The 22,734-nt window shown below is 40.6% G+C and overlaps 1 protein-coding gene across 3 annotated transcripts in view; it reads right to left on the bottom strand.

Annotated features, from left to right (window-relative positions):
- Nucleotides 1–22,734, bottom strand: part of PDE4D (phosphodiesterase 4D) — a 340,514-nt gene that overhangs the window by 36,090 nt on the left and 281,690 nt on the right. For all 3 annotated transcript variants that reach the window (XM_018070368.1, XM_018070370.2, XM_018070369.2), the window contains one exon: nt 13,152–13,264. In XM_018070368.1, coding sequence (XP_017925857.1) covers nt 13,152–13,264 — 113 coding nt within the window. The remainder of the gene's footprint in view (nt 1–13,151; nt 13,265–22,734) is intronic.

Raw genomic sequence — 22,734 nt, 5'->3', positions numbered from 1 at the left:
GAACACAGCCTTGTTTCACACCATTGGTAATTAGAAAGGGGTCAGAAAGTGCATTGCCATATCTGACTTGGCTGTGCTGATCCTCATGGAGTGAGATGATCATTTTAAGGAACTTGGGGGGACAACCTAAACGTTCCAAAATCTGCCATAGACCTTTTCTGCTCACAGTATCAAAAGCCTTGGTGAGGTTGACAAAGGTTACATAGAGACCTTTGTTCTGTTCCCTACACTTCTCTTGCAGTTGTCTGAGAACAAATACCATGTCTGTGGTGCTCCTGTTGGCTCTGAAACCACACTGACTTTCAGGAAGAATTCCTTCTGCTATAGTGGGTATTAGTCTGTTTAAGAGTATTCTTGCCAGGATTTTGCCAGCAATGGAGTATACCATGGTAATTTGAGCAATCTGATTTAATTCCTTTCTTCTTATACAAAGTGATGATGACTGCATCACGAATGTCTGATGGTAGTTCGCCGAGTTCCCAACAGCGCACCACAAACTCGTGAAATTTGGTGTGGACTGCAAAGCCCCTGTGCTTCCAGACTTCAGGTGAAATTCCATCAACCCCAGCGGCCTTGCCGATTTTCACCTGCTGTATGGCCTTAAGAGTTTCTCCCAAAGTGGAGGCAGTATCCAATTCATACTTCACTGGTTGTTGTGTGATGGACTGAATTGCTGAGTCTTGGACTACATGGTTGGTACTGAAAAGAGTCTGAAAGTGTTCAGACCATCGATTCAGAATGGAGGTTTTATCTGTTAGAAGGGTTTGACCATCAGCGCTGAGTAGAGGGCTTTGACTTGGTATGTAGGCCCGTATGCTGTTTTCAAGGCCTCATAGAAACCTTTGTGATCACCCATATCTGCGCATAATTGAGTTTTTTCAGCTAGATCGATCCACCACTTGTTCTGGATGTCACGGAGTTTCTGTTGGAGCTTGCTGCATGCGAGACGAAAGGCTGTTTTTCTTGTGTGACAGGAAGGCAGTGCAAGGTGTGCTTGGTGGGTGGTTCTCTTCTTCCTCAACAATTCCTGGATCTCTTGATTGTTTTCATCAAACCAGTCCTTGTTCTTCTTGAAGGAGAACCCTAAGGACTGCAGGATGCTGTTTTTAATATGTTGCCAAAGTGTTCCAGTAGAGGGATCTATAGAATCTATAAAGTGATTTTGAGCCTAGTTTAAAGATTTGCCTGGAAGCTGTCTCTCACTGTGGCTGTTTGAAGATTGTTAACTTGGAGTCTCCTCCTTGGAATACCACCCCTTTTAGGTTTGAACGTAAGGTTGAAGTTAAGTTTACAGCGCACAAGTCGATGGTCTGTTTGGCATTCTGCACTGGGCATCACGCAGCTTTGATGGACATCGCAAACATCTCTCTATTGCACCAGGACATAATCGATGAGGTGCCAATGCTTAGATCTAGGATGCATCCTGGTTGTCTTCAGATTACTTTTCTGCTGAAAGATAGTATTAGTGATGGTGAGCTCTTGCTCTGCACAGAATTCTAGCAGAAGGTGATATTATCATTGCAGTTTCCAACACCATGCCTCTCTAAAACTCCTTTCTAGGCTTCAAAGTTCTTTCCTACTGTGGTGTTGAAATCACCAAGGATAATGATCTTATCATCTGTGGGAATCTTTTGGGTAAGGTGGCGCAGGTCAGCGTAAAATTTATCTTTTTTGGCAGGGTCAGCTTGGAGAGTTGGGGCATATATACTAAAGAGGAGAACGTGTTCCTTGTTGTGGAGTGGAAAGCGTAAGGAGATAATGCGATCAGAATGACCTGTCGGCAGATTTTCAAGTTTAGGGACAATGGAGGTTTTAATCATGAAGATTAAACTCCTGAAAGATGCCTTTCGGTTCTGGGTTTACCTGACCAGAAGAGTGTGTAACAGTCACCATGTTCTCTAAGGCTGCCTTCCTCGTGAAGGTGAACTTCACCGAGAGCAGCAATGTCAATGTTGAGACATGACAGTTTGTGGGCAATTAGGGCAGAGCAATGCTCAGGACGTCTGCTACTCGCAGAATCAAGCATGGTTCTGATGTTCCAGCATGCAAGTCTCAATTTGGGTACACCTCTGAAGACAGGTGCATGCCTTTGTCTCTTGATCTTTGTGTGACCGCATTAGAAGAAGATGCCCATTGGCCGCGGTTAACCAACCGGGTGAAGGTGGAGATGAGCTTTGGTTAGGCCACCTTTTCTAGGCCCCTCTCCGAGTGGAACAAGTAGTGCTCTCCTTGAAAAAGGCTGCTTGGTCATTCAGGGTGCTGCCCAAAGAGACTGTCATCTCTGGGGTCAGTCTCAGGCAACCAACATCCTGAACTGCCTGTATGCAGGGTTTGGTCTGCAGCTTCCACTGCACCTTTCACCTGCCATTTCGACCCTCCCCTGTCGCTACAGGGCAGATGTGGGTAAAACCTTTGAGCCTGTGCAGTGGATTTTTTACATGAGACACAGTTTGCACAGAAGTAGACCCACCCTTTAATCCTAAGGTTCATCTGCCAGGGTCGAGCGAGCTTGGACGGTGGCAGCGAGGTCCTCAGGATGTAGATTTAATTAGAGTATCCTTCTCTTATATGGATGGCCTTACAGGACTAAGCAAGCTCCATCTGCCCGGGTTTGGAATAAGAGTTGTCCTTCTCTTAGGATGACTGCTAGAAGGCTAGTGAGCTCATCCTGCCCATGGACATATTATATCTGACCTGTCTGGCATGGGAGACCCTGCCGAAGGCATGAAGCACCACCAGCACAGCTCGCAACTGCATAGAGATACACAGGCTTCTTTCCCGCTAAAACGGTCAGGGCAAGCCTTTTACTCCCTACTTTTCTGCTGCCCATCTATACTCAATCCCAGGGAGATACCTAGGAACATTCCTTTGTCCTGATCATCCTTTCAGGTCACAATCAATATAACCAAAACATACTGAACCAGGGCAGTAGCCGCAGGTGAGCCAAAAACAAATCGTTGCAGCCCTTGCACCCATCCAGGACTTGGGTACCTCCAAAGGCACCTGCCTGGCCAAGACCCCCCAGCCCCCCAGAAGAACCCATTATCCACCCTGACCTTATTCTCCCTGCACCGTGTTACCACAGATCTTCCCACACATTGCTCACCTGCGACACTCCATACAGGACTGCCCTGCCCGCTCTCCCGCCAGTCCAAGGACCCCCACGGCCTGCCCGACACCTCCCCCCTCCCCTAAACTGGACCTGCAAACCTCTGTGTGCTCTGAGGCTCCCCCCCTCCTCTCCCACGAGGGTGCAGTCCCCACCAGCAAAGCTCCCCCCCTCTCCTTTCTCCTGCCGGAGGCCATCCCGTGCGTCTGGGGGCCACACAGCTCCACACGTCCAGCGTGCAGCCATTTCATTATAGAATTCTACCTATTCACTTCGGGGTCCTCTTCTTAAAAGCTGATTTATGGTAAAGTATCAGTATTGTTATTCATCTTGCTCTTTCCTGGACATTAGAAAAGATATCTTTGTTACAACTGTTAATTCTGAATCACAAAAATCAAGTTTACAAAAATGTTAGCATCTCATCTGGCAGTGTGAGGTTGTTTGTAATTCTAGGTAAAATTATTGCATTAAGTCTGTACAGTCAACCTTGACCACAAGAAGATCACATTAACACCTGCTTTTACAGCTCCCTTCAATCATGTAAACTAATTCAATTAAAAAGCACACATCATTATATACATCAAACAATACTCCTAGTGCAAAGGTTAGGAGGCTGCAGTTAACCAAATAAATTTCCTGTAAGGTAAGGCTGTTTATTCCAGAATAAAATGAACATTGACTTTGTTTCAAATGCTTTATATGACTTTGAAAAACCTGCTTGTAAATTTATTCAAGAAGACGAACCAGGTAATAAGAAAATGTCACTGGTTAGCCTATGGTGCTTATGAACACAAGCAAGCAAAACCATTAACACATGTTAAACTAGTGATGGTGAATTACAGAAGAGGTGAAAACCAGCCTGGACTAGCGTACATCAACATAATTGCTGCCTCATTAACGTTTTGCCAATGTCTACTGTTGATGAGAGGGGATTACATTCTGATGTTTGTGAAACCTGATACTGACCTTCCTAGATGAAAAACCTAACTTCAATGTGGATGCAGCAGGGAGCACAGGGAGCCTTGCCACTGGGCTGTGCCGTGCAGACACTGACTGGACAGCACACCTGAACATGTGAAAGCAAGATCCTGTGAAGTACTTCAACTCTTGGACTGCCACAAACACATTGTAACCACTCAGCCTCAGTTGCCCAACCTGCAGAACAGAAATATTTTTGATCTGTATATCAAGTGACGTGAATGTCATTGTGTATCACTATGTGTAGCATAGTACAGGTTTGTCGTTTTCTTTTTTTTTAAAACAGAACTTCCTGTACAAGTAGAGGAAAGAAGGACCTTAAAGATCCATGTTGTTTCACAGGTAAAAAGAAAGCTCAGATATTGGTGTTTTATACTGTAGACTGCTTTACATAGATTCATAAACTGTTTCCATACTTTCTGTACAGATTATAAACTATCCTTGACCAGGAAAGATGACCTATTACTAAGCAAAACTACATACATGTGTTATTTGCAAGTCTGATATTTCTTATTATAATAAAAAAGTAGAACCAATCAAATTTATCTGGAAAGTCTGCTTCCAGTTTAACTTTCCTTTGTCCTCTTGCTTTCCATTCCCAAATAAAACCAATAGCAAAAATGCATAAACCAGTAGCCTTTCCTATAGCAATTATGAGCAGTGTTTAGTTGACAGTACTGTCTTGCTGTGGGATCTTACAGAAGTATTCAGCTAGCTCTCTTTCATTATCTGATCATATATTAGTGGGCTAGAACTTAATTAATAGAAGTAGCAAGCTGTTTAAATTTTATTTGCAGATAATCTTGTAAACAAGTCCTATATATTAGCTTGATTCAGTGTTGCTCCACTGCTGGTGGTTTACAACAGATGGTACCATTGCCTATGCAGCTCCATTTCAACACCTGGAGCAGGCAAGCAGAGACAACAGGCAGAACTTTCACTAGCACAGCAGTGCCTCCCGTGGCTGGAGATACAGATGAAGCAGTAGTCCCCATCACAGCACATCACTGCCACCAGGCACATAACAAGGCAGCCACAGGGAAGCTGTAGCTGAACTGCTCAGAGTTGAACACAGCTCAAGAGGTGCTCACCATCACCCTGCTCACATGGCTTCAAGGCAGTATGAGCATGACTTTCCATCATACCTTATCTTGCCTAGATTCAGTTTTGTAGCTCCTTGCATGACCGGTTGCAAGTTAATCAGAACTGGGATCAAGTTCTACTGAGATATACTCTATTCAAAAACAAAACCAAAAACCAACCAACCAAAAAATGCAGACCAAAAAATATTCATCCACACCACACTTAATTCCATGGTAAGCCTCCTAAACACGGAAAGTTTTGGCAGATGATACCAAAACCCCTACTAATGTAACTGAAACAGGAGAACACTCTCTTAGTGCAGTTTCTTTGAGAGACAGAATCTGAACTGATATTTCAGCAAACACCACATTTATTGTAACAAAACTTCATATAATAGCAGAAGCTGCCTCTTATTGGAAACACAAAATTTATTAAAAAGGAAAAACAAAAAAAAAGAATGGCCACTGCTTTCCAAAATGCTTTATATCTTAGTCTAAACTTGACTAAAGCAGCACACTAACACAAGTACAATGCAGGAGTCCTTGGCTCTAAATACTGTCATAAGGAGCCATAAGTATTTAGATACTTATTATACCTTTCAGTTGTCACAAATATCACCTTATTACTAAGCAAGAAGTTATTAAATACTCATTCCTGTGAAGAACCTTTCCAAGTAAGACCTTCAAAAAAAAAAGTATTTTTTGTAAATGTCACAAAAAGGCACATTGACATTTTAACTTTAAATAATTCAACTCCTGGAAAAACTTTCTAATTTTAAAATCCTTTATTATGGTAGTTGAAAATAACATTATTTTCCCACATCAATTCCAGTTATTTACTTCATAACATTTTGCTTGTATTATTCTGTCCCATTATGCTTAAAGGAAAGAATCTTTCATACTGCGGCATTTCCTGTAATTAAAGAGGCTACAGAATAGAATTGTTTGTATGCTGGCATAGACTATTTGCTTATATTTATGAAAAAATGGTCAAGTTACTAGGAACCGGAAAGCTCAGCAATCCTAGAAGCAGCTAAAAAGCTGGAAAGTGTTAAATAATAGCAACCCTTGGAGAGGAATAATTCTTAGTATGCAGCTCTATCATCCAAGACCTTTCAAAGAGCACTGAATGAGAGATGCAGAAATCTATTTTTTTCTAAAATTTAAAATACAGACTGAATCTGTGACATTAAGGGTTTCTTACTTGTTTTTGAGCCTTGAAATGCCAGTGTTCTATCAACTGTTATGGGTCACCTCTAGGCTCCTTTCCACTGGCACAGAAAACAATATCCTGTGCTAGGTGTTTCTGTTTGAGAAGAGTCCTAAAAAACAGCAGAAGGGGCTCACCCCAGCACACAAATAAGATGTTTCAAAATCACAAATGCCTGCTCGTCATGGCATAAGGAGGCCAGTGTTTGCCATCACGCACCCACACAAGGAGTAAGGGCTGCTCACAACTCAGTTACTTTGAGCTTAACCCACCATATTTGTTTCTTGCTCAGCAGAAGACCTACAGCTCTATCACTCTACCAAAGCCCCCACTTAACTATCCTAGTAGAAAAAACTGTATTTCATGATCTTTCTCATTTGGCAGCAACCCAACACCCCTCATGGAAACAGCATGGATTTGCACAGAAGAGATTCAGCCATAGCTGAATGGTGCCACTACTCCATCCACTTGTTTCTGAGAAGGTGGAAGTGTTCATAAATTATAAGGAGGGGCTGGTGGAAGCCAACTTCATGAAAGCAGGTTCCAATGTTTATTTTGCTGCAGCAAATCCTTGTGCAATACAGACAGCAAAGTGCTATCTCCTTTTCTGTCTATCTATCTGTATACACACAGACACATCACTCATCACTGCAGTTACAGAGGGCTCTCCAGAAGCAGGAGTGGTCTTACACGATGACAAATAAGGTTGTGAACAGGGAACTGCACTACAGCCAGGAGGTCATAAAATCCTTTCAGGCTGGCTTCAGTGCACAGAAAAGGAGGAGTGTTCCCAGAAAAGCAGTCCTTCCTTACCTCCACAATACTCTTGCCCTTTTCTCTTGTTATAAAGTACAACGAAATTGGAGAAGCTGCACAAATACGCATTAATTAAAATTCAGGCTTACTACCTTATCAGTATCTCTTTATTCTGTCACTGTACAAACCAAAATCCTTAATGAATAAAAGATTTCCTGACAGTGTACTCAACAAGCATTTTTCTGCTAAGAGCTGCCCCTTAATCGTAATCTTTATCACAAGCAGCATTCTAAAGAGCTAACCAAATCCTCAGATTTCCTAGAAGGATCTGAGCACATAAGACCCTATTAAGCTATCACGTCAGCCAGCCAAGCCCAGTGGCATTGCAGACATTATATAAGAGGACTGTCACATAACAAACCCCATATTTAGTCACGACAACAACAAATTTCTTTTCTACTGTTACGTTTCCAACACCTATTTTTCATGTGCAATATTTGAAACCCAAGAGCATGACTGATGTTTAAATCCTCTTAAGTGGATGTGGCAAATTATCCTGTCCCTCAACTGGAAACAGGTCACTCTAAACTGCGGCTGTGACAGAAGAGATTACAATTTTACTCCAGCTGAGCTTCCACATTTGAAAAAACCATTGCAAAAAAATTATACTCTCACAAACGAAAGGTAATTTCTGAAGACAAACTCCTAACGGTGCCATGAACCTGGCAAAGCTGGCAGCAAGAATCCAAAAAAGACAACGCTAAAAGCTAGCCCCTTAATGAACAACTGATCCATGTTTATTAGTTCTCGACAAAGCCTATCTAGGACCATACAACAGTACTGATCACCCCAGCACTTAAGCTTTTCCACAAAATAAGACAAAGATAAAAACTGATTAATTGATTAAATCTGGAGTCACAGCCTGTCTGTCATCAGCTCCATATATTCCAGGCATAGGTAAACCCAGAGAGCTGCTGTCAGCCTGTATCGCAATGATGCTTCTCCACCCAGTGGGCATCACTCACAAAAGTGAAGTGCTGCCAAGAGGCTAGAGGCACTTTCTGGCCCTGCTCTTTTCATCCCAGCCATGCCAGAATGCAGGCAACAGGGCTCTTCTGGGAAAACACAGTGAAGGTAACACAGCATTGTTTGAAGCATTTTAGGGCTTACACACGGGCCTTTATTTGACCTAAGTAATAAGTTTAGCCTCAGTCTTTCCCCAGATATTATATTAGTCAGCTCCCCATTGCCTGTGTGAGCTTTTCTGTGCTGAAAATATGAAAGGAAAAATATATTTTAGTAGCAAGAAAATGTGATTATAAACCAGCTCAAATTGGCAGGGAACTTTAGGAGGGAAAGTAACTGAACAAATTTCAAGTTGTCTTTGTTTCCTTCAAGTATAATTTTGGTTTACATTAAATACTTGCAGGTAGATAATATTTTAAAATAAAGTATCATTAAGATTACTATTTGAGCGTACACAGTGGGTGTCAAGTGCACAGCTATAAACATAAACTAAAATCCCACTAATCTTTGTGCTATATCACATTGTGTTATACTAGGGTAGTTTTTCAGTGTTAGCTGGTTGATAACATTGATGCTTTGGGCATCTTCAAAGCACTCAAAAAAAAAAATCTTGGAAAGTATTTTTTTAATAGTAACTAGCACTGTAAATAGAGTTCTAATCTGTAAGCATTTGCACATACTGGTATACCAGCTAGAAAACTGTAAAGTAGTCTGTACTTTAAAAGTATATAGTAGTTAACGTGGTCTAACCAAATGAAATCTAAATCTTCTCAGCTTTGATATCTAAGACTGTAGAGGGAAAGAAGTTCCCCATGAATGACATTTTCCAGAGTCTTGATCATTACCATTAGCAAATCCTGCAAAAAACATCATCTGCAGGAGGCTTAAAACTGAAACAAAACCGACGTGAATCGAAACCTTTTCCATGTCTCAATTCATAAGCTCAGACACATAAAAGGAATAAGCATGAGATGTTTGCAAAATCATGATTGCAAAAGCAAAAATATGCTTTTGCATACAAGTTTCATTATAGGTATTCCTTCACATTTGACTAATCTACAAATAATACTGTCTAACAAAGTGGTTGCTCCATCTTTATTACTGGAATTCTTAATTTGTTTACTGTCTATCACTGAATAACTCTCGGATCCAGAATCAGGACCTTACTCTAGGTACTGCCAAACTGTGTACTGAAAGAGGATAGTTCTTCTCCTAGAGAACTTAAAATCTATTAAATCTTGCTTTAGTATTGTTTGGCAGAGGAAAAGAACAAGGTATTACTCATAAAAAAAAAAAAACAAACCCAAACAAACACCTAATTATTTTAAAAAAATAATTAAAAAAGAAAACATCACTCTGCTATCTGGAAATTTTTAAAACTATTATTGGTTTGTACATATGTATAAAAGTACAGCTGTAAATAAAGTTAGAAGTCACAATCACCAAGTTGGTAGCCTCCTAAAAACTACATTTTTCAAGAAATATTACTCACAATTTGGCTTAGCAGAAACTGATATGGATTAGGATCTTTGGAAATCAGACAGCAACATCTAATTATGCTTTAGGATCCTATCTTTATGATCCAGATTTGTAAACTATTTCCTAAAATTAATTTAGATCTGTTCAAGAAAGTATGATGCAGGAAAACACAACAATACAACCACAGTCCACTGATGCTAAGCAATATTAAATAGTATAGAAAATCAGAAATAGTTCTCCAAAAATGCAAGATATTTTAGTCAATTTTCTAAATGTAAGGTGCCTCTCTGTGTTTTCTCACCTTTCAAAACTTCAAAGGGCTTCTAAAAGACTACGATGATAAAATTCTTATGCTTTTAAAAACTGGCTTTGTCTTGCTAGTACCTAATTTCAGAAGCTAGAAATTTAAGAAAACACCAAGTGTAAGATTCATAACAACATAATGACAATTGACAATACATCTAAATACTGTGTCCTTCTGAAATCACATTTATTTACAAATTATGCCTATGGGTGCATCGTGGATGTATCGATCAGTTACTTCATGCGCAATGCCTGCAGGCACTTGGAAATCTGCTTATCAGAAGGATGGCTGGGAAATGAGACATCATCTGGATATTACAGTCATACTGGTGTAACTTGGGCAGCCAAGCACAGCTAGCTTCCTACAGAATAGACCTGTGGCACATTTTCTAAGTCCTCTAGGTAACACTTAATCCCATATGATGCAAGGGCTCATCTAGAGATCGCACATAGCACCCCGTGACTACTGCTTCAAGCAATTTTAAGCAGGGAGAAGAAGGATCTTCTTATGTATCTACGACATTCCACTTTCAGTCATCCGAAGCTGTCAGCTGGCACCTCATAGACTACTGCTAACTGAGCATGAGGGGCAACCAGACAAAATAAATACCACTGGACTGGGATGTGCTAATGCGAGTCCTATGCAAGCATTATGATGGTAAAGGGATTCCAAACAGATGCAACCAACAGTTCAGACTGCCAACTCACTGCATAGAGAGGGACCAAAGGTCAGACTTACTCCCTGGCCTAATTCAAGTATTCAGGATACTAATATTGGTTCCACCCTGGATTTTTTTCCTTTACTATGGCAGCCTTTCCACAATGTGCAAAAGCTCTTACCTGGTGCAGGGCTCAATTCTTACGGACCCCTTACATCTCACGTGTTCCCATAAATAAGGAAAACTAGCACTGGTGAAAATGCTGTTATATGCAAAATAAAGAGAAAATAAAGGATGCGGGGGGGTGGGGGGGGAGGGGGAAACGACACACAACCACCACCAATCAATCAATCTTCTGGGTTGGTTTGTAGAGAAACCCAGAGAAAAGAAGAGATAAACACAGTGAGAAACCATGTTCTGTACCAACGACATTTCCTTTCCTGCTTTTCTCTTCTGATTTTACAGGACCTACATTTCAGATAGAGAACAGCGTACTCTTGGATACTCATTGCTGTACTAAAGTCTGTCCTCAGCCTTGAGCAAAGTTTTTCTACTTCAGTTTCTCCGTAACCTAAAATAGTATAATTTACTGGTATGCTTCACTGAGATGTCACAGTTTGCAGTTATATGACAATAGGAGTTGTATAAATGCTGCATATGTTGTAGTAATCCAAAGTAAAATGATTCTTTAGAATAACCTGATATACACCTGAAATTAAAATCCTTCTGCACTAAATTTTCTCAAACTATTATATGGGTTTGCTCTTTTATATTCAAAACTGTTCACTTCATAGTTAGTGGCATGGACTTACTTTTTAAAAGTTTCTTAACAAACAAAACAGAACAAACACTGAAAGGTGACACAAATTTCTATACAAATTCCTATACAAGACTTCCCCAAAAAGAATGACAAAGCTTACTAATTCAAACAAATACAAACAGAACATAGTATCAAATGTAGCATGTCTGTGTCTACTTACACACAAAGCAATTGTCAAATTTTATTTTAAAACTGTTCTTCAGTAAAAATTTGTATATATTAGGCAAAACATAAAGACACATTGATTTGCAGTTAGTTTTATCTTATCTTAAAAACAGTTTGCCCTTATTGTTCATAAATTACGTATGCATATCTGATCTATTATAGGGATGTAATAAATAAATACTCAAAGAAAGCTGAGTATCTTATGAAAGTGTGGCAATACAGACATCACAAGTCAGGAAACTGACAGGTGTTAAAACTAGTTACCAACAGGTTCTCCAAAACTCTTGACTTTGTGGATACATAGACAATACATACTGAGTAACAAAATCTTTCAAATGGCAATAAAAACTGAAAATGAAGTTCTGAGAATAGTGAAATGCCAGGCAGATAACTTTAAAAAAGAAATTAAAATCATGCTATGAGTCTCTAAAGCCAAGAAAAGCACATGACATTGTGGGCCTAATACTTCACACCTGATATGCAGCAGAGTTGAAGAGAAACTTAAAAACAGCCAATAACAAACAGCAGATACTTGGTAAGGGCAGCCAGAGCAAGACAGTATAATTTTAGGAAGGCATAAGCTGAGTCAAAACAACTATTTTCTGAATTAAAAAAAAATTACTAATTGCAACCAAAATCATTAGAAGGCGGTAAAATATCTATCAGCTGCTTTTGAAGACATAAGAGATGGAAGACTCTTCAAATTAAAGCTTCTTTCCTATTTCTAATTGTATATGTAGCTGGCCAAATATTCAGACGATGACAAATATAAAAATAAATTCTGAAACAAGACAGCAAAGTTATTAATTAGTCTGTAAAAATTAACTCCAGAAATCTAAGTACATATTCTTTGCAAACTAAAATTAAGGAAGAAAGTGCATTTATGAATAGGGAACATGGAAACTCGATTTCAAATTGCAAAACGAATGCACATACAGACCACAGCAGATCCCAGCACACAGTTCCCAGATAATGTGCATCCTCAGTTTCCAGGATGGGAAGGAAGTGTGCACTCTGTCTCAGAAACACACCTCGAGAGGTAGGTGTCTGTTGTGATGGCACCTCGGTTCCGAGCACGTTCTTTCATAACAAATAGCGTTATGAGAGCTGTCAGCATTACTGTTTACAAACAGAATCCAGCATACAGCTCCCTCGGGATCAAGAACTACCTTTGTCACCTTTTCATGCTACTTCATACACCATCTCCAGGAAAGATCCCTAGTTCTGTACGGGATGCTGTGAAAAGAAAGAGCAACTGAAGGGATTATCGCCAGAAGCTCTAAACAATCTCTTTTTGCTTTTAAGAAGATTCACAGAGAAGCAGTGTAGCTTTCCAAGATCTGCATCACTTTCGCAACTTGCCCTGAAATTTCAGGAAACGGTGTACAAAACCACAACAGAAGCCGCTCCCGCACCCAAACCCGCGTACGGAGACCGCTCGCCTGCGGCAAGTTTCTCCAGCCCCCTGGACCCTCCGGCCGCCCTGGCCGCGGCGACCCCCGGCCCTGCGGCCGCCCGCGCCAAGGGAGAGCGGGGCGGCGGTGCCGAGCCCACGGGCTCCTACCTTGTTCGAGGCCATTTCGCTGACGGAGTGCCTGGTCTGCAGGGTCTCCAGCTGGTCCAGGCACCAGTCCAGCTCCTCCATGGTCTCGCTAGCCAGTTTTTGATAGGCCTCCTCTGCGAAGAGAGAGGGAAAGGCGCGCTCAGTTCGCAAGCGTTTCACAGGGCTACCGGCGAGCTCCAACACGCCCATCCTGCTGCGCTGCCCTGCCGTGCCAGGCACGGTGCTGCTCCCTCATAGGTGCCAGCGCGGGCAGCGGCCGCCGCAGCTCTGCCCTCCGCAGGGCAGCGCTTCTCTGCGGGCCACCGGGGCGGCGAGCAGCCAAAACTTCAGTCCGGCCGGGCTGCTGCTCGCTCGCCTCGGCTCTGCCGCCCGCCCGGAGCCCCGGCCAGCCGCGGACCCGCCCCCTCGCGGCCGGTATCGAGCTCGGCGGCACCGCGGCGGCGGCGATGGGACCCGCCGGTGCCCCTTCCATACACACAGCCCTACCCCGCCGTGAGCCGTGCCGAGCCACCCTCCCCGTCTGCTCTCACCCATCCACCGGGGCACCATCAGAAATTAACCAGCTGGTATTTACAGAAGAGCAGGGAGGAGGTAAGAGCACGTGTAGGCGCTCCGAACAATGATGAGCCGCCGAAGCACCAGCTGTTTAGAGGAGCGCTCAAATAACTGCAATTGTGTTTGCGCTGACCTGTATGTATTTGTGTGTGGGAGTGCTCAAATGACTGCAGTCTTGTTTGCTCTAACCTGAAGCCTCTCTAGGGGTGTGTGTGTTTGCATGCACAAAGTACCACATGTTGTCTGTAAGCAAAGAAAGGACTGATGGACAAGTCTTGGAACTGGACCCAGCAATACAGTATGGGAAATGGACCCCATAACATTATGGAAAACCATGGTTTAACCAAAATTATTGAATGTTCCAATGGAACTAATTGTCTTGTGGAAGTTTCTTACATACAGGAAGATGTTCCCTTCTTCAGTAACTCCCCAACAACAGGAGATCTGTTGGTATGCAAATAATGTCAGAAAAAGAACCCTATATGTAGGGTGCAAGCCTCACCTACAAAGCCTGGCTATTTTTTTTCAATGTAGATCTTAGGGGGAGAGTGCTTCTCCACACTGAAGTCGGAGCTGAGTGAGTTTTAGGCCAGGCATGCTGTCTGTCTTGCAAGCTGTGTACCTGAAACATCAAGTTTTGAAACAGCTGGCACACGTGTTTGAATAAGCTACATGCAAACATGACTCCAAGGTAGAGAAATGTTTATTTGGTGGGCTTGTTATTGCCATCTATAATGTCTCCCTTAACCTATTTCACATCAAATTTACCTTATTTTCAAAATGTCAGACAAATAAAAAAATCAGGCAAACAAGCTAACTAAAACTCTTTTTCAAATAAAACACCCCAGCATGGACTACTGCCTAATAGCTCATTAGTGCATTACTGTTTGACATCTTGGATACTAGATTCATATTTTTTTTACATTTTTGAGCACATGCTCAAAAACTTCAGGCTCCTTCATAGTTGTTAAACTCACATATATGTGGCTATTGTACAAACACTCCACAATTTCGAATAATGTCCATTTACCTCTGGAAAAAGTAATGCAAGAGAAATAGTTTGAATTGAGATTAACTGACAGAACCATTTAAAGAAAATTTTGCAGTGTAACCACCTCAGTAAACACATTAACCAACACTCAGCAAAAATCCCCATTAAATTGTACACACTGTCTTTCAGATGTATATTACTATAAATGCTATCTGATCTTAAGGAATTCTCAGGCAAATAAAGTCAGGATTTTCCAGCCTGTTTATCTGTCAAAAGAGAATTCATGATGTTCTGCAACAGACATCACAGCTTGCTACTTCTTGAACACGACTGTTTTACTGATCTCACAGTGTAGATTTCAGCAAGATTGCTACTGAAAATAGAAATAGCTTTGTTTATAACATGTTTGTAAGTGTACTGGATTAAATGCTTTTGAGGAAGCAGAGATTTTGTTAACATATGCAAAGTTATCTGATGACCTCATACAACGATTGCCTTGAGGATTCAATGGACAGTGAAGTGAGGTAAAATGAATTTGTATGATGATACTTTGCTTGCTAGCCTGTGGTCTGCCCATCAGCGGTTCTTGAAAATCAAATACTAGGAACCATGTTTTTCTTAACAAGATTTTCCCTTCTAATGCTTCAGAGGGTATGCAGGTAACGTTTTTCCAAGAAGCATGAGAACAACAAAATAAACCGAAGGGATGAAATATTTAGGCAAAAGTAATAAAACGCTCAGTTTGTTATGCAATAATATATATCACCAACAGCACCTTACATTCAGGATTCTTTATCTACAACTCACCTTCCCAGTATATCTCAAAGCACATTAGAAAGCAGAATCCATCACTGACAAGGAAGTCCCATCACCCCATCTCATGACCTCTCATTTCAGGCTGCCACACTTCAAGAGTTTGTGACTGGTGTTGGGACCTGACTGACCACTCAGAGTAAGTAAAATTCTGATGGACAATGCTAGGCTAAAGACTTGCTGAACTCAGCACCTTCGGACAGTTCTCAGATCTCAGAGCTGTCAAGCCAGTCCTGATATCTTAAATGGAAATAAAAGATTTCCTAAATGATCACAAAGTACTTTCTAAACAAGCACACCTGCAGTTCTGAAGGGCAGAACAACCACAGGAAATCTTTTTTCTGAATGCTACTAAAGCTCTAAATTTGGCCCATGCTATTGTTGATATACAATGTGGTGGAAAATGTAGTGGTTAACAGCTTTTCAAGTATAACACCTCAGTACCACTAAGCTAAGAATAAAAGAATAATTATCAGCTGTGCAGCTTTGAGAGCCTCACAACACTGTTTCTGACTTCTGTGTTACCTCTAAGATATCACCCTGAAATTATTCCCATCCAGGACTGATCTACAGGTTTTTTGGAATAGACACATAAGTTTCCCCACACAGACCATGAAGTCCTAAAACAGATTAACTTATGTGGATGAGAGGCATCTTGAAATTTCAAAAGTTATTTTTATGTCTCATTAGGCTTTAATATGAGGGAGAGAAGTACAGTTGAACACCAACTGCATTAAGAATTTGCATGTTATTTTGTATATGCTTTTAGAAAAAAGGAAGTGACAGCAAGTGTTCTCTTTTCAATTCACAGATTACAAGCAATTCCACTATGTGTAGCTTTTAGTATGCTACACTGAAAAAAAAAGAAACCTAACCTAATGAAAGGCTAGCAGAAAGAAAAAACTCAGCAATAATCATTTAGCACTGCACAGTTAATTTTTTTTCAGGGTGTTCTACTGTATGGTTTTATAAATACTTGATTCTTAGCACAGCTCTAACACACCACCAGAGATAGCTGCACTTGTATTCACATCATCATTCGGGAACAATTTCTGTTCAAAATTTTCAAAGGGAAAAAATTACTATATGGCAACACTTAAGTAGACTGTCCACTTTACTTTATGGTTCTTCATAATTTTCATGAAAGTTGTTCTACTATACCTGAAGAACAAAAAGCAATACTAGACTTTCCTACTAGTGCTCAATTGTATTTGTACTAACCTTTCCAGTAATTTAATGAATTTTAGAACAGAGGAAGGAAAAGGGGAGTACAGATTCTTCATTGTCTGATCAGTTGAAGTCAGCTGAGTGATGCAAAGAGGCTGGAAAGAAGTTGGCTCAGCAAGCACACATCCAAGGGCTTTGACCACTGTGTTGCCTTAAGATAGGAGTGTGTTCAAGGCAAGAAAAGGACACTGCTGAGCAGAGTAGATCACACTATCTGGTGTGATCCAGATAGTCTTGGCATGTGTATTGTTTTTTGGACCTGCAGGCAGCTGGAAGCTCTGAAAACCTCCAGGCTATACTAAATGAGGATGAGCTGAAGATATAACCAGAAGAGGAAGGTCAAAGGTCTATACCCCCTGCTAAACAATGCTGGTTAATTGCTAACATCAGATGGAGAGAAAACTGACATACTCAACTTTTTTTTTTCACTAGTAACCTCTTTCCACACCTCTTGAGTAGATGGACAGCAGGATGGGGACTAGGAGAGAAAAGGCCCTTCCACTTTAAGAGAAGATCAGGTTTGTGACCTTAATCTGATGAGATGCATCCCAGAGTCCTGAGGGAATTGGCTGATGTAGCTGTCAAGCGACTCTCCAGGATATTTGAAAAGTCATGGCAGTCAGAAGAAGTCCCAGGTGACTGGAAAAGGGGAAACACTGTACCCATCTTTAAAAAGGGTAGAAGGGGGCACCCTGGGAACTACTGAGCTGTCAGCCTCACCACTGTGCCTGGGAAGATCATGGAATAGATCTTCCGAGAAGCTGTGCTAAGGCACATCGAGGATGCAGGGGTGACTCAGGACAGCCAGCATGGCTTCAGCAAGGAAAGTCCTGTCTGACCCATCCAATGGCCCTCTATGATGGAGCAACTACTGGACAAGGAAGGGTCTACAGATGGCATTTATCTGGACTTCTGTAAAGCCTTTGACTGATCCCCCACAACACCTTTCTCTCTAAATTGGATTTGATGGACTTGATGAGTGGACTTTTAGATGGATAAAAAAGCTGCATCTAGAGAATACTGGTCAATGGTTCAGTGTCCCAATGGACATCAGTGACAAGTGGTATCCCTCAGGGGTCAATATTGGGACCAGATGAAGGGATCAAGGGCACCCTCAGCAAATTTGCTGATGACCACAAGCTGAGTGGTGCAGTTAACATACCTGAAGGACCAAATTCCATCCAGAAGGACCTAGACAATCTGGAAAGTAGATCCATGTGAATCTCATGAGGTTTAATATGACTAACTGCAAGTTGCTGTCCCCTAGTGTCAATACATGCTGGGGGATGAACAGATCAAGAGCAGCCCTGATGAGAAGGACTTGGGAGTGCTGATGGATGAGAGGCTGGATGTGACCCAGCAGTGTGTGTTCACAGCCCAGAAAGCCACTTGTACTTTGGACTGCATCAAAAGGAGCATGAGCAGGAAGTCAAGGGAGGTTATTCTGCCTCTCTACTCTGCTCGGTGAGACCCACTTAGAGTGTTGCATCCAGCTCTGGGGTCCCCAGCACAGGAAGGACATGGAACTGTTGGAGCGACTCCAGAGGAGGGCTGCTAAGATGATTAGAGGAATGGAGCACCTCTCATACGAGAAAAGGCTGAGACAGTTGTGTTTTTTCAGTCCGGAAAAGAGAAGTGGACCTGGACTGAACCTAATTGCAGCCTTTCTAGTACCTGAAGGGAGCCTACAAGGAAGATGGAGAGAGACTTTTTACCAGAGCATGTAGTGACAGGACAAGGAGGAATGCATTCAAACTAAAAGAAAGTAGGTTTAGATTAGATATTAGGAGTAGGTTCTTTACTGTGAGGGTGGTGAGGCACTGGAACAGGTTGCCCAGAGTTGTGGATACCCCGCCCCTGGAAGTGTTCAAGGCCAGGTTGGATGGGGGTCTGAGCAGCCTGGTCTAGTGAAAGGTGTCCCTGACCATTTCAGGGGTGTAGGAAATAGATGATCTTCCAACATAAACCATTTTGTGATTCTGTGATACTGTGAGACTCAGACCCTGGAAATCTTCCATGAATTTTCTGATCATCTTTTTGCTTTTCAACCTAGTGTAAGTTGAGTTTGGAGCAACAGAATTGCAGGGCCAAGCATTTCAGTTTCTCTTACAACTAACCTATAGCATTTCAAAAAAGTCCTCTGAGTTTCAAATTAAAAACTTTTCTGTAAATGAGGATGTTTGTACTTAGAGCCTTAACTGAGAGCCTAAAATTGAAGCGACTGATATTTTAGTCAATATTGAGACTTTCTATTAAATATAGACGTTAACACTTATTCAGCATACAAATAACATGTTTTCTTACCATTTTAAAAAATAATTTTTTTATATTTTACTGAGAAAATCCTATACATTGTGACTTAAAAGGCTATCTTTGTGGAGTGTTCATATGTCTTACTGTTGATAAAATGTAATTATAAAACATTTTTTTTAACATATAAAAGTTTGTGGACATCTCTCCACAATCACAAGTAAAACAAAGTACTCTTGAACAGATTTTGGAATGACTATCTGGGAAAACTACTCAGTTGCAGCAGGCTTCTCAGAAAGTCTTTTTATGGTCCCACTCAGAACACTCATTTTCTTCCATGCCAGGAATCTCTCCAAGTTTCCCCTGTAGTAAAGGAAAATTCTTTGTACCAGTTAGTAGCATTATGCATAGGCAGACTGTGTCCAAATGACCAGCACATACTGCTTTATACAAGTAGATCTAGCCTTAGGCTATGGAAACTGCCTTGTCTCCTTGAATGGAGTAACCTCCAGGAAATGATAGGAGCAAAATTAAAAAGTCAAGTTATGCACAACTTGTATAAATACTTGATTATAGTTATATGATAAAAAAGGAGTGCATAAAGAGATGCACGAACAAAACATTCAATAAGAATCTAGGGAAAAAAGTGTTGGGTTTTTTTCCTGAAATATTTTTTATTTTTCCCATGTAACAATATCTCAATGCCCTAAGAGTCTATGTCAAGGGCAAAAGTATGAAGAATATATTCTTACAAAACCAGGTAACAGGAACACTGCAGATATCTAGGAAAAAGTTATCAGGCTCTTGGAACAGGCCTATTACAGTTAGTTGAGAGTAAATAAAACACTTTTGATTCTTATAAACATAGAAGACCTGTATCATTAGGCTTTCACTATGTATTTCAGTTTCTCTGTGTAGGAAAGGGGATGATAACTTGTGCTGGCTTCCTCTTTTTTTCTGTTAATCATTTTATGTACTTCTTGGAAAAAAGCTTTAGAATGAAGTTACTCATACAGATATAATCCCAAAGTCTAGAAGAATTTCTGTATTGGGGCTTTGCAAGTTAATCCTAACAGTCTTGAGATGCCATAGTAGTAAATCAGACTACCGAAAAGTATCTCTCTTGAAGCCAAGCAGGAAAACCCACATTCAGTAGAGACAGCATATTTAAATAATTCACTGCTTTAATGATGGAGCACATTAAAATTTTGCAGTGCGAGTGCTTAAATCCACTCTTTGCTGTTATCAAATATCCAACAAGGCCAAATGAATGTTCTTCTGTTACCACACATCCCTAGCCAGTGCTCCTTCCCCTTTTACCAATTTGGCAAAGTACTAATACATTCCTTACTCCACTGCCTGTAAGAATGTGCCAGAAGGACCACTGTCACTCACCTACTGGTGAAAAGAAGTAAGCCCTTCCATCAACCAATCAGCCTTTCTCAAAATAAAGAAAAAGAGGGAACCTCTTGATTTTCAAGAAGCACAATGTCCTTTTTATGTATTTTTACTGCTTTCTTTTCATGAACAAACTGCATTTTGAGAAAAGGTCTGTTTCTTTTTTAAATCTCTTTTTCTCCCAACGGTTGTAATTGTGTCAATTCTATACTCTGAGATGTGTGGACAAGGAGTTTAATAATGCTTTCATTGCTTAAGCTGCTTTCATATCCTATTTCCTGTATCATACAAAGAATATTTCTTCTAGGTGAGAGTGTGTATTCTTAAGATCAGTTCCCCTTGTAGCTGTAAAACCATTTGTTTCTGAGGAGGATACTGCTGTTGATTCAACATAATGAGAAAAGTGAGAGATTTTCAAAGTAGAACAAAATTAAAGGCAGTGGGCACAAACTAAACCACAGGGCATTCCCTCTGAATATTAGGAAACACTTTTTACTGCAAGGGTGATTGAGCAGTAGCACAGGTTGTTCTGTGAAGTCTCCATGCTCAGAAATCTTCAAAAGCCATCAGGACAACCTGCTCTAGATGGCACTGCCTGAACAGGGGGGATTGGACAGTAGCATGAATGAAATTTCCTTCTTTCCTTTTCTGAAACTGTTCTTCGTTTCACACACAGTCAGCTGGGTTGTTTTTACATGGCACAGATGGGCTACACTTTTGCATTCTTCCCTAAGCTAAGAACAGAGACAGCCAGTAAAAACATTTATTTTAGCTTCAATATTTATTTATTTTTTAATGCTTTGTTCTCAGATCAAGTGATGTTTTAATTGGCCTTTAGGTTAGCAACACACTCCTTATCTCTGGACTCTCATGTCCTACCAAAGATACTGGAAAAATGTGAAGTTCTTGTCTGAATGCATACTCTTGATGGATTATTCCCAGTAGTATGCGATGAATCAGACCCTCACTCTACAAAATGTACAGATCATCTCCTTCATCTCCTGCAAAATTCCGTACTTCTCTCTAACACTGCTAAAGAAGTGAATAATGTTTTTGCCCACAAGTTAGAAGACTAAGGAGGTGGATAAACTTTTTTTGGTTTTAGTAAGGTAATTCTTACATAACTTTTAGTATTCTCGAAGTACTTTTATAATCTCCTTTGTTTTAGTGTAATTGCTTATTAATATATTCAAAACGTTATTGTAGTATGCTCAAGAGACCCATTCAGGATTAGATCTGATTAAATAATAGATGGTACAAATGCATCAAAACTGTGGGTCTTCTCCCCTAATTTTTTAAGCACAATCTCACCTGTTTATTCTGGTTTTAAGATAATAATGCTACCACTGGTTTGATTTTTGGCTTTTGCAGCAGAACGTAAGTATTCCTTGGAAGTCAGATACACCTCAGCGTTATTGGATTTATGTAATGCACAAGAAACAGTTTAAACTGAATGAACTGTGTTAGTCATACAATTTCTTCACACTGGACAATGACTCAGTCATTATTTATGCTGCATTATTTCTGTGTCATATTGCCTCGAGAAATACTAACTCTTGAGTTGATCTTCTGAGTATCAGTCACTATTTCTGTGGCTGTGAAAAGGCCAGGATGCAAGTTTGTTTTGTTGTTTTGGACAAACAACACCCAGCACAACCACGGGACAGCTCAACGGTCTCCTCCACGTGTCGAGTTGAAAACTCAACACCGTGTCAGTCTTTCCCTTACTGCAAATTTCATCTCTTTCACAGTATTCATTAACAGTTCATTTCCCTGAAACCCACAGAAGGATTTTTTTACCACATTTTTTTTTTAGAAGCCCCATGCCAAACACTCAGCATTGATTTATGTGGTGCCACACTCATTCATATTAACTGATGACTTGCTCCTAATTTTACGTAGAGGAAATAAGGATCAAAAGTACTGTAACAATAAAAAGGTCTAGATGAGGTACATAACAGTAATGATTACTCTACCTCATTCTGCAGCTTTTTTTCTTTTTTTTTTAAGAAGATTGTTTTACATGTACTTTTAGGTCCATATTAGAACTGATAGGAAACCTTTTTCCATTCAGAAAGGTTTTTGAGATTTAAAAAGAAAAAAAATCAGAACATAAACATATCCTACACTGCAGAAGGGTAGCAACAAACTAATTCAAATTTTTTGGTGTTGCTGTTTTTTATCTTGAAATGCAATAAAAGAAAATCTTACCCTAAAATAGCCTGATTATTATGCAGCTCTCCTGGAACAGAGAGGTTTCAAAATTTTATACTAGTTTCCCATATCCTGTGTGAGCATCCTGAATGCTGGTATTTGACCATTTTTGAGGTAAGACCAGTTTAGACACAT

This window comes from Manacus vitellinus, unplaced genomic scaffold (genome assembly GCF_001715985.3).
Source record: "Manacus vitellinus isolate BGI_N305 unplaced genomic scaffold, ASM171598v3 scaffold_18_pilon, whole genome shotgun sequence".
Taxonomy (NCBI): domain Eukaryota; kingdom Metazoa; phylum Chordata; class Aves; order Passeriformes; family Pipridae; genus Manacus; species Manacus vitellinus.
This window is presented reverse-complemented; position numbering and strand designations above follow the sequence as displayed.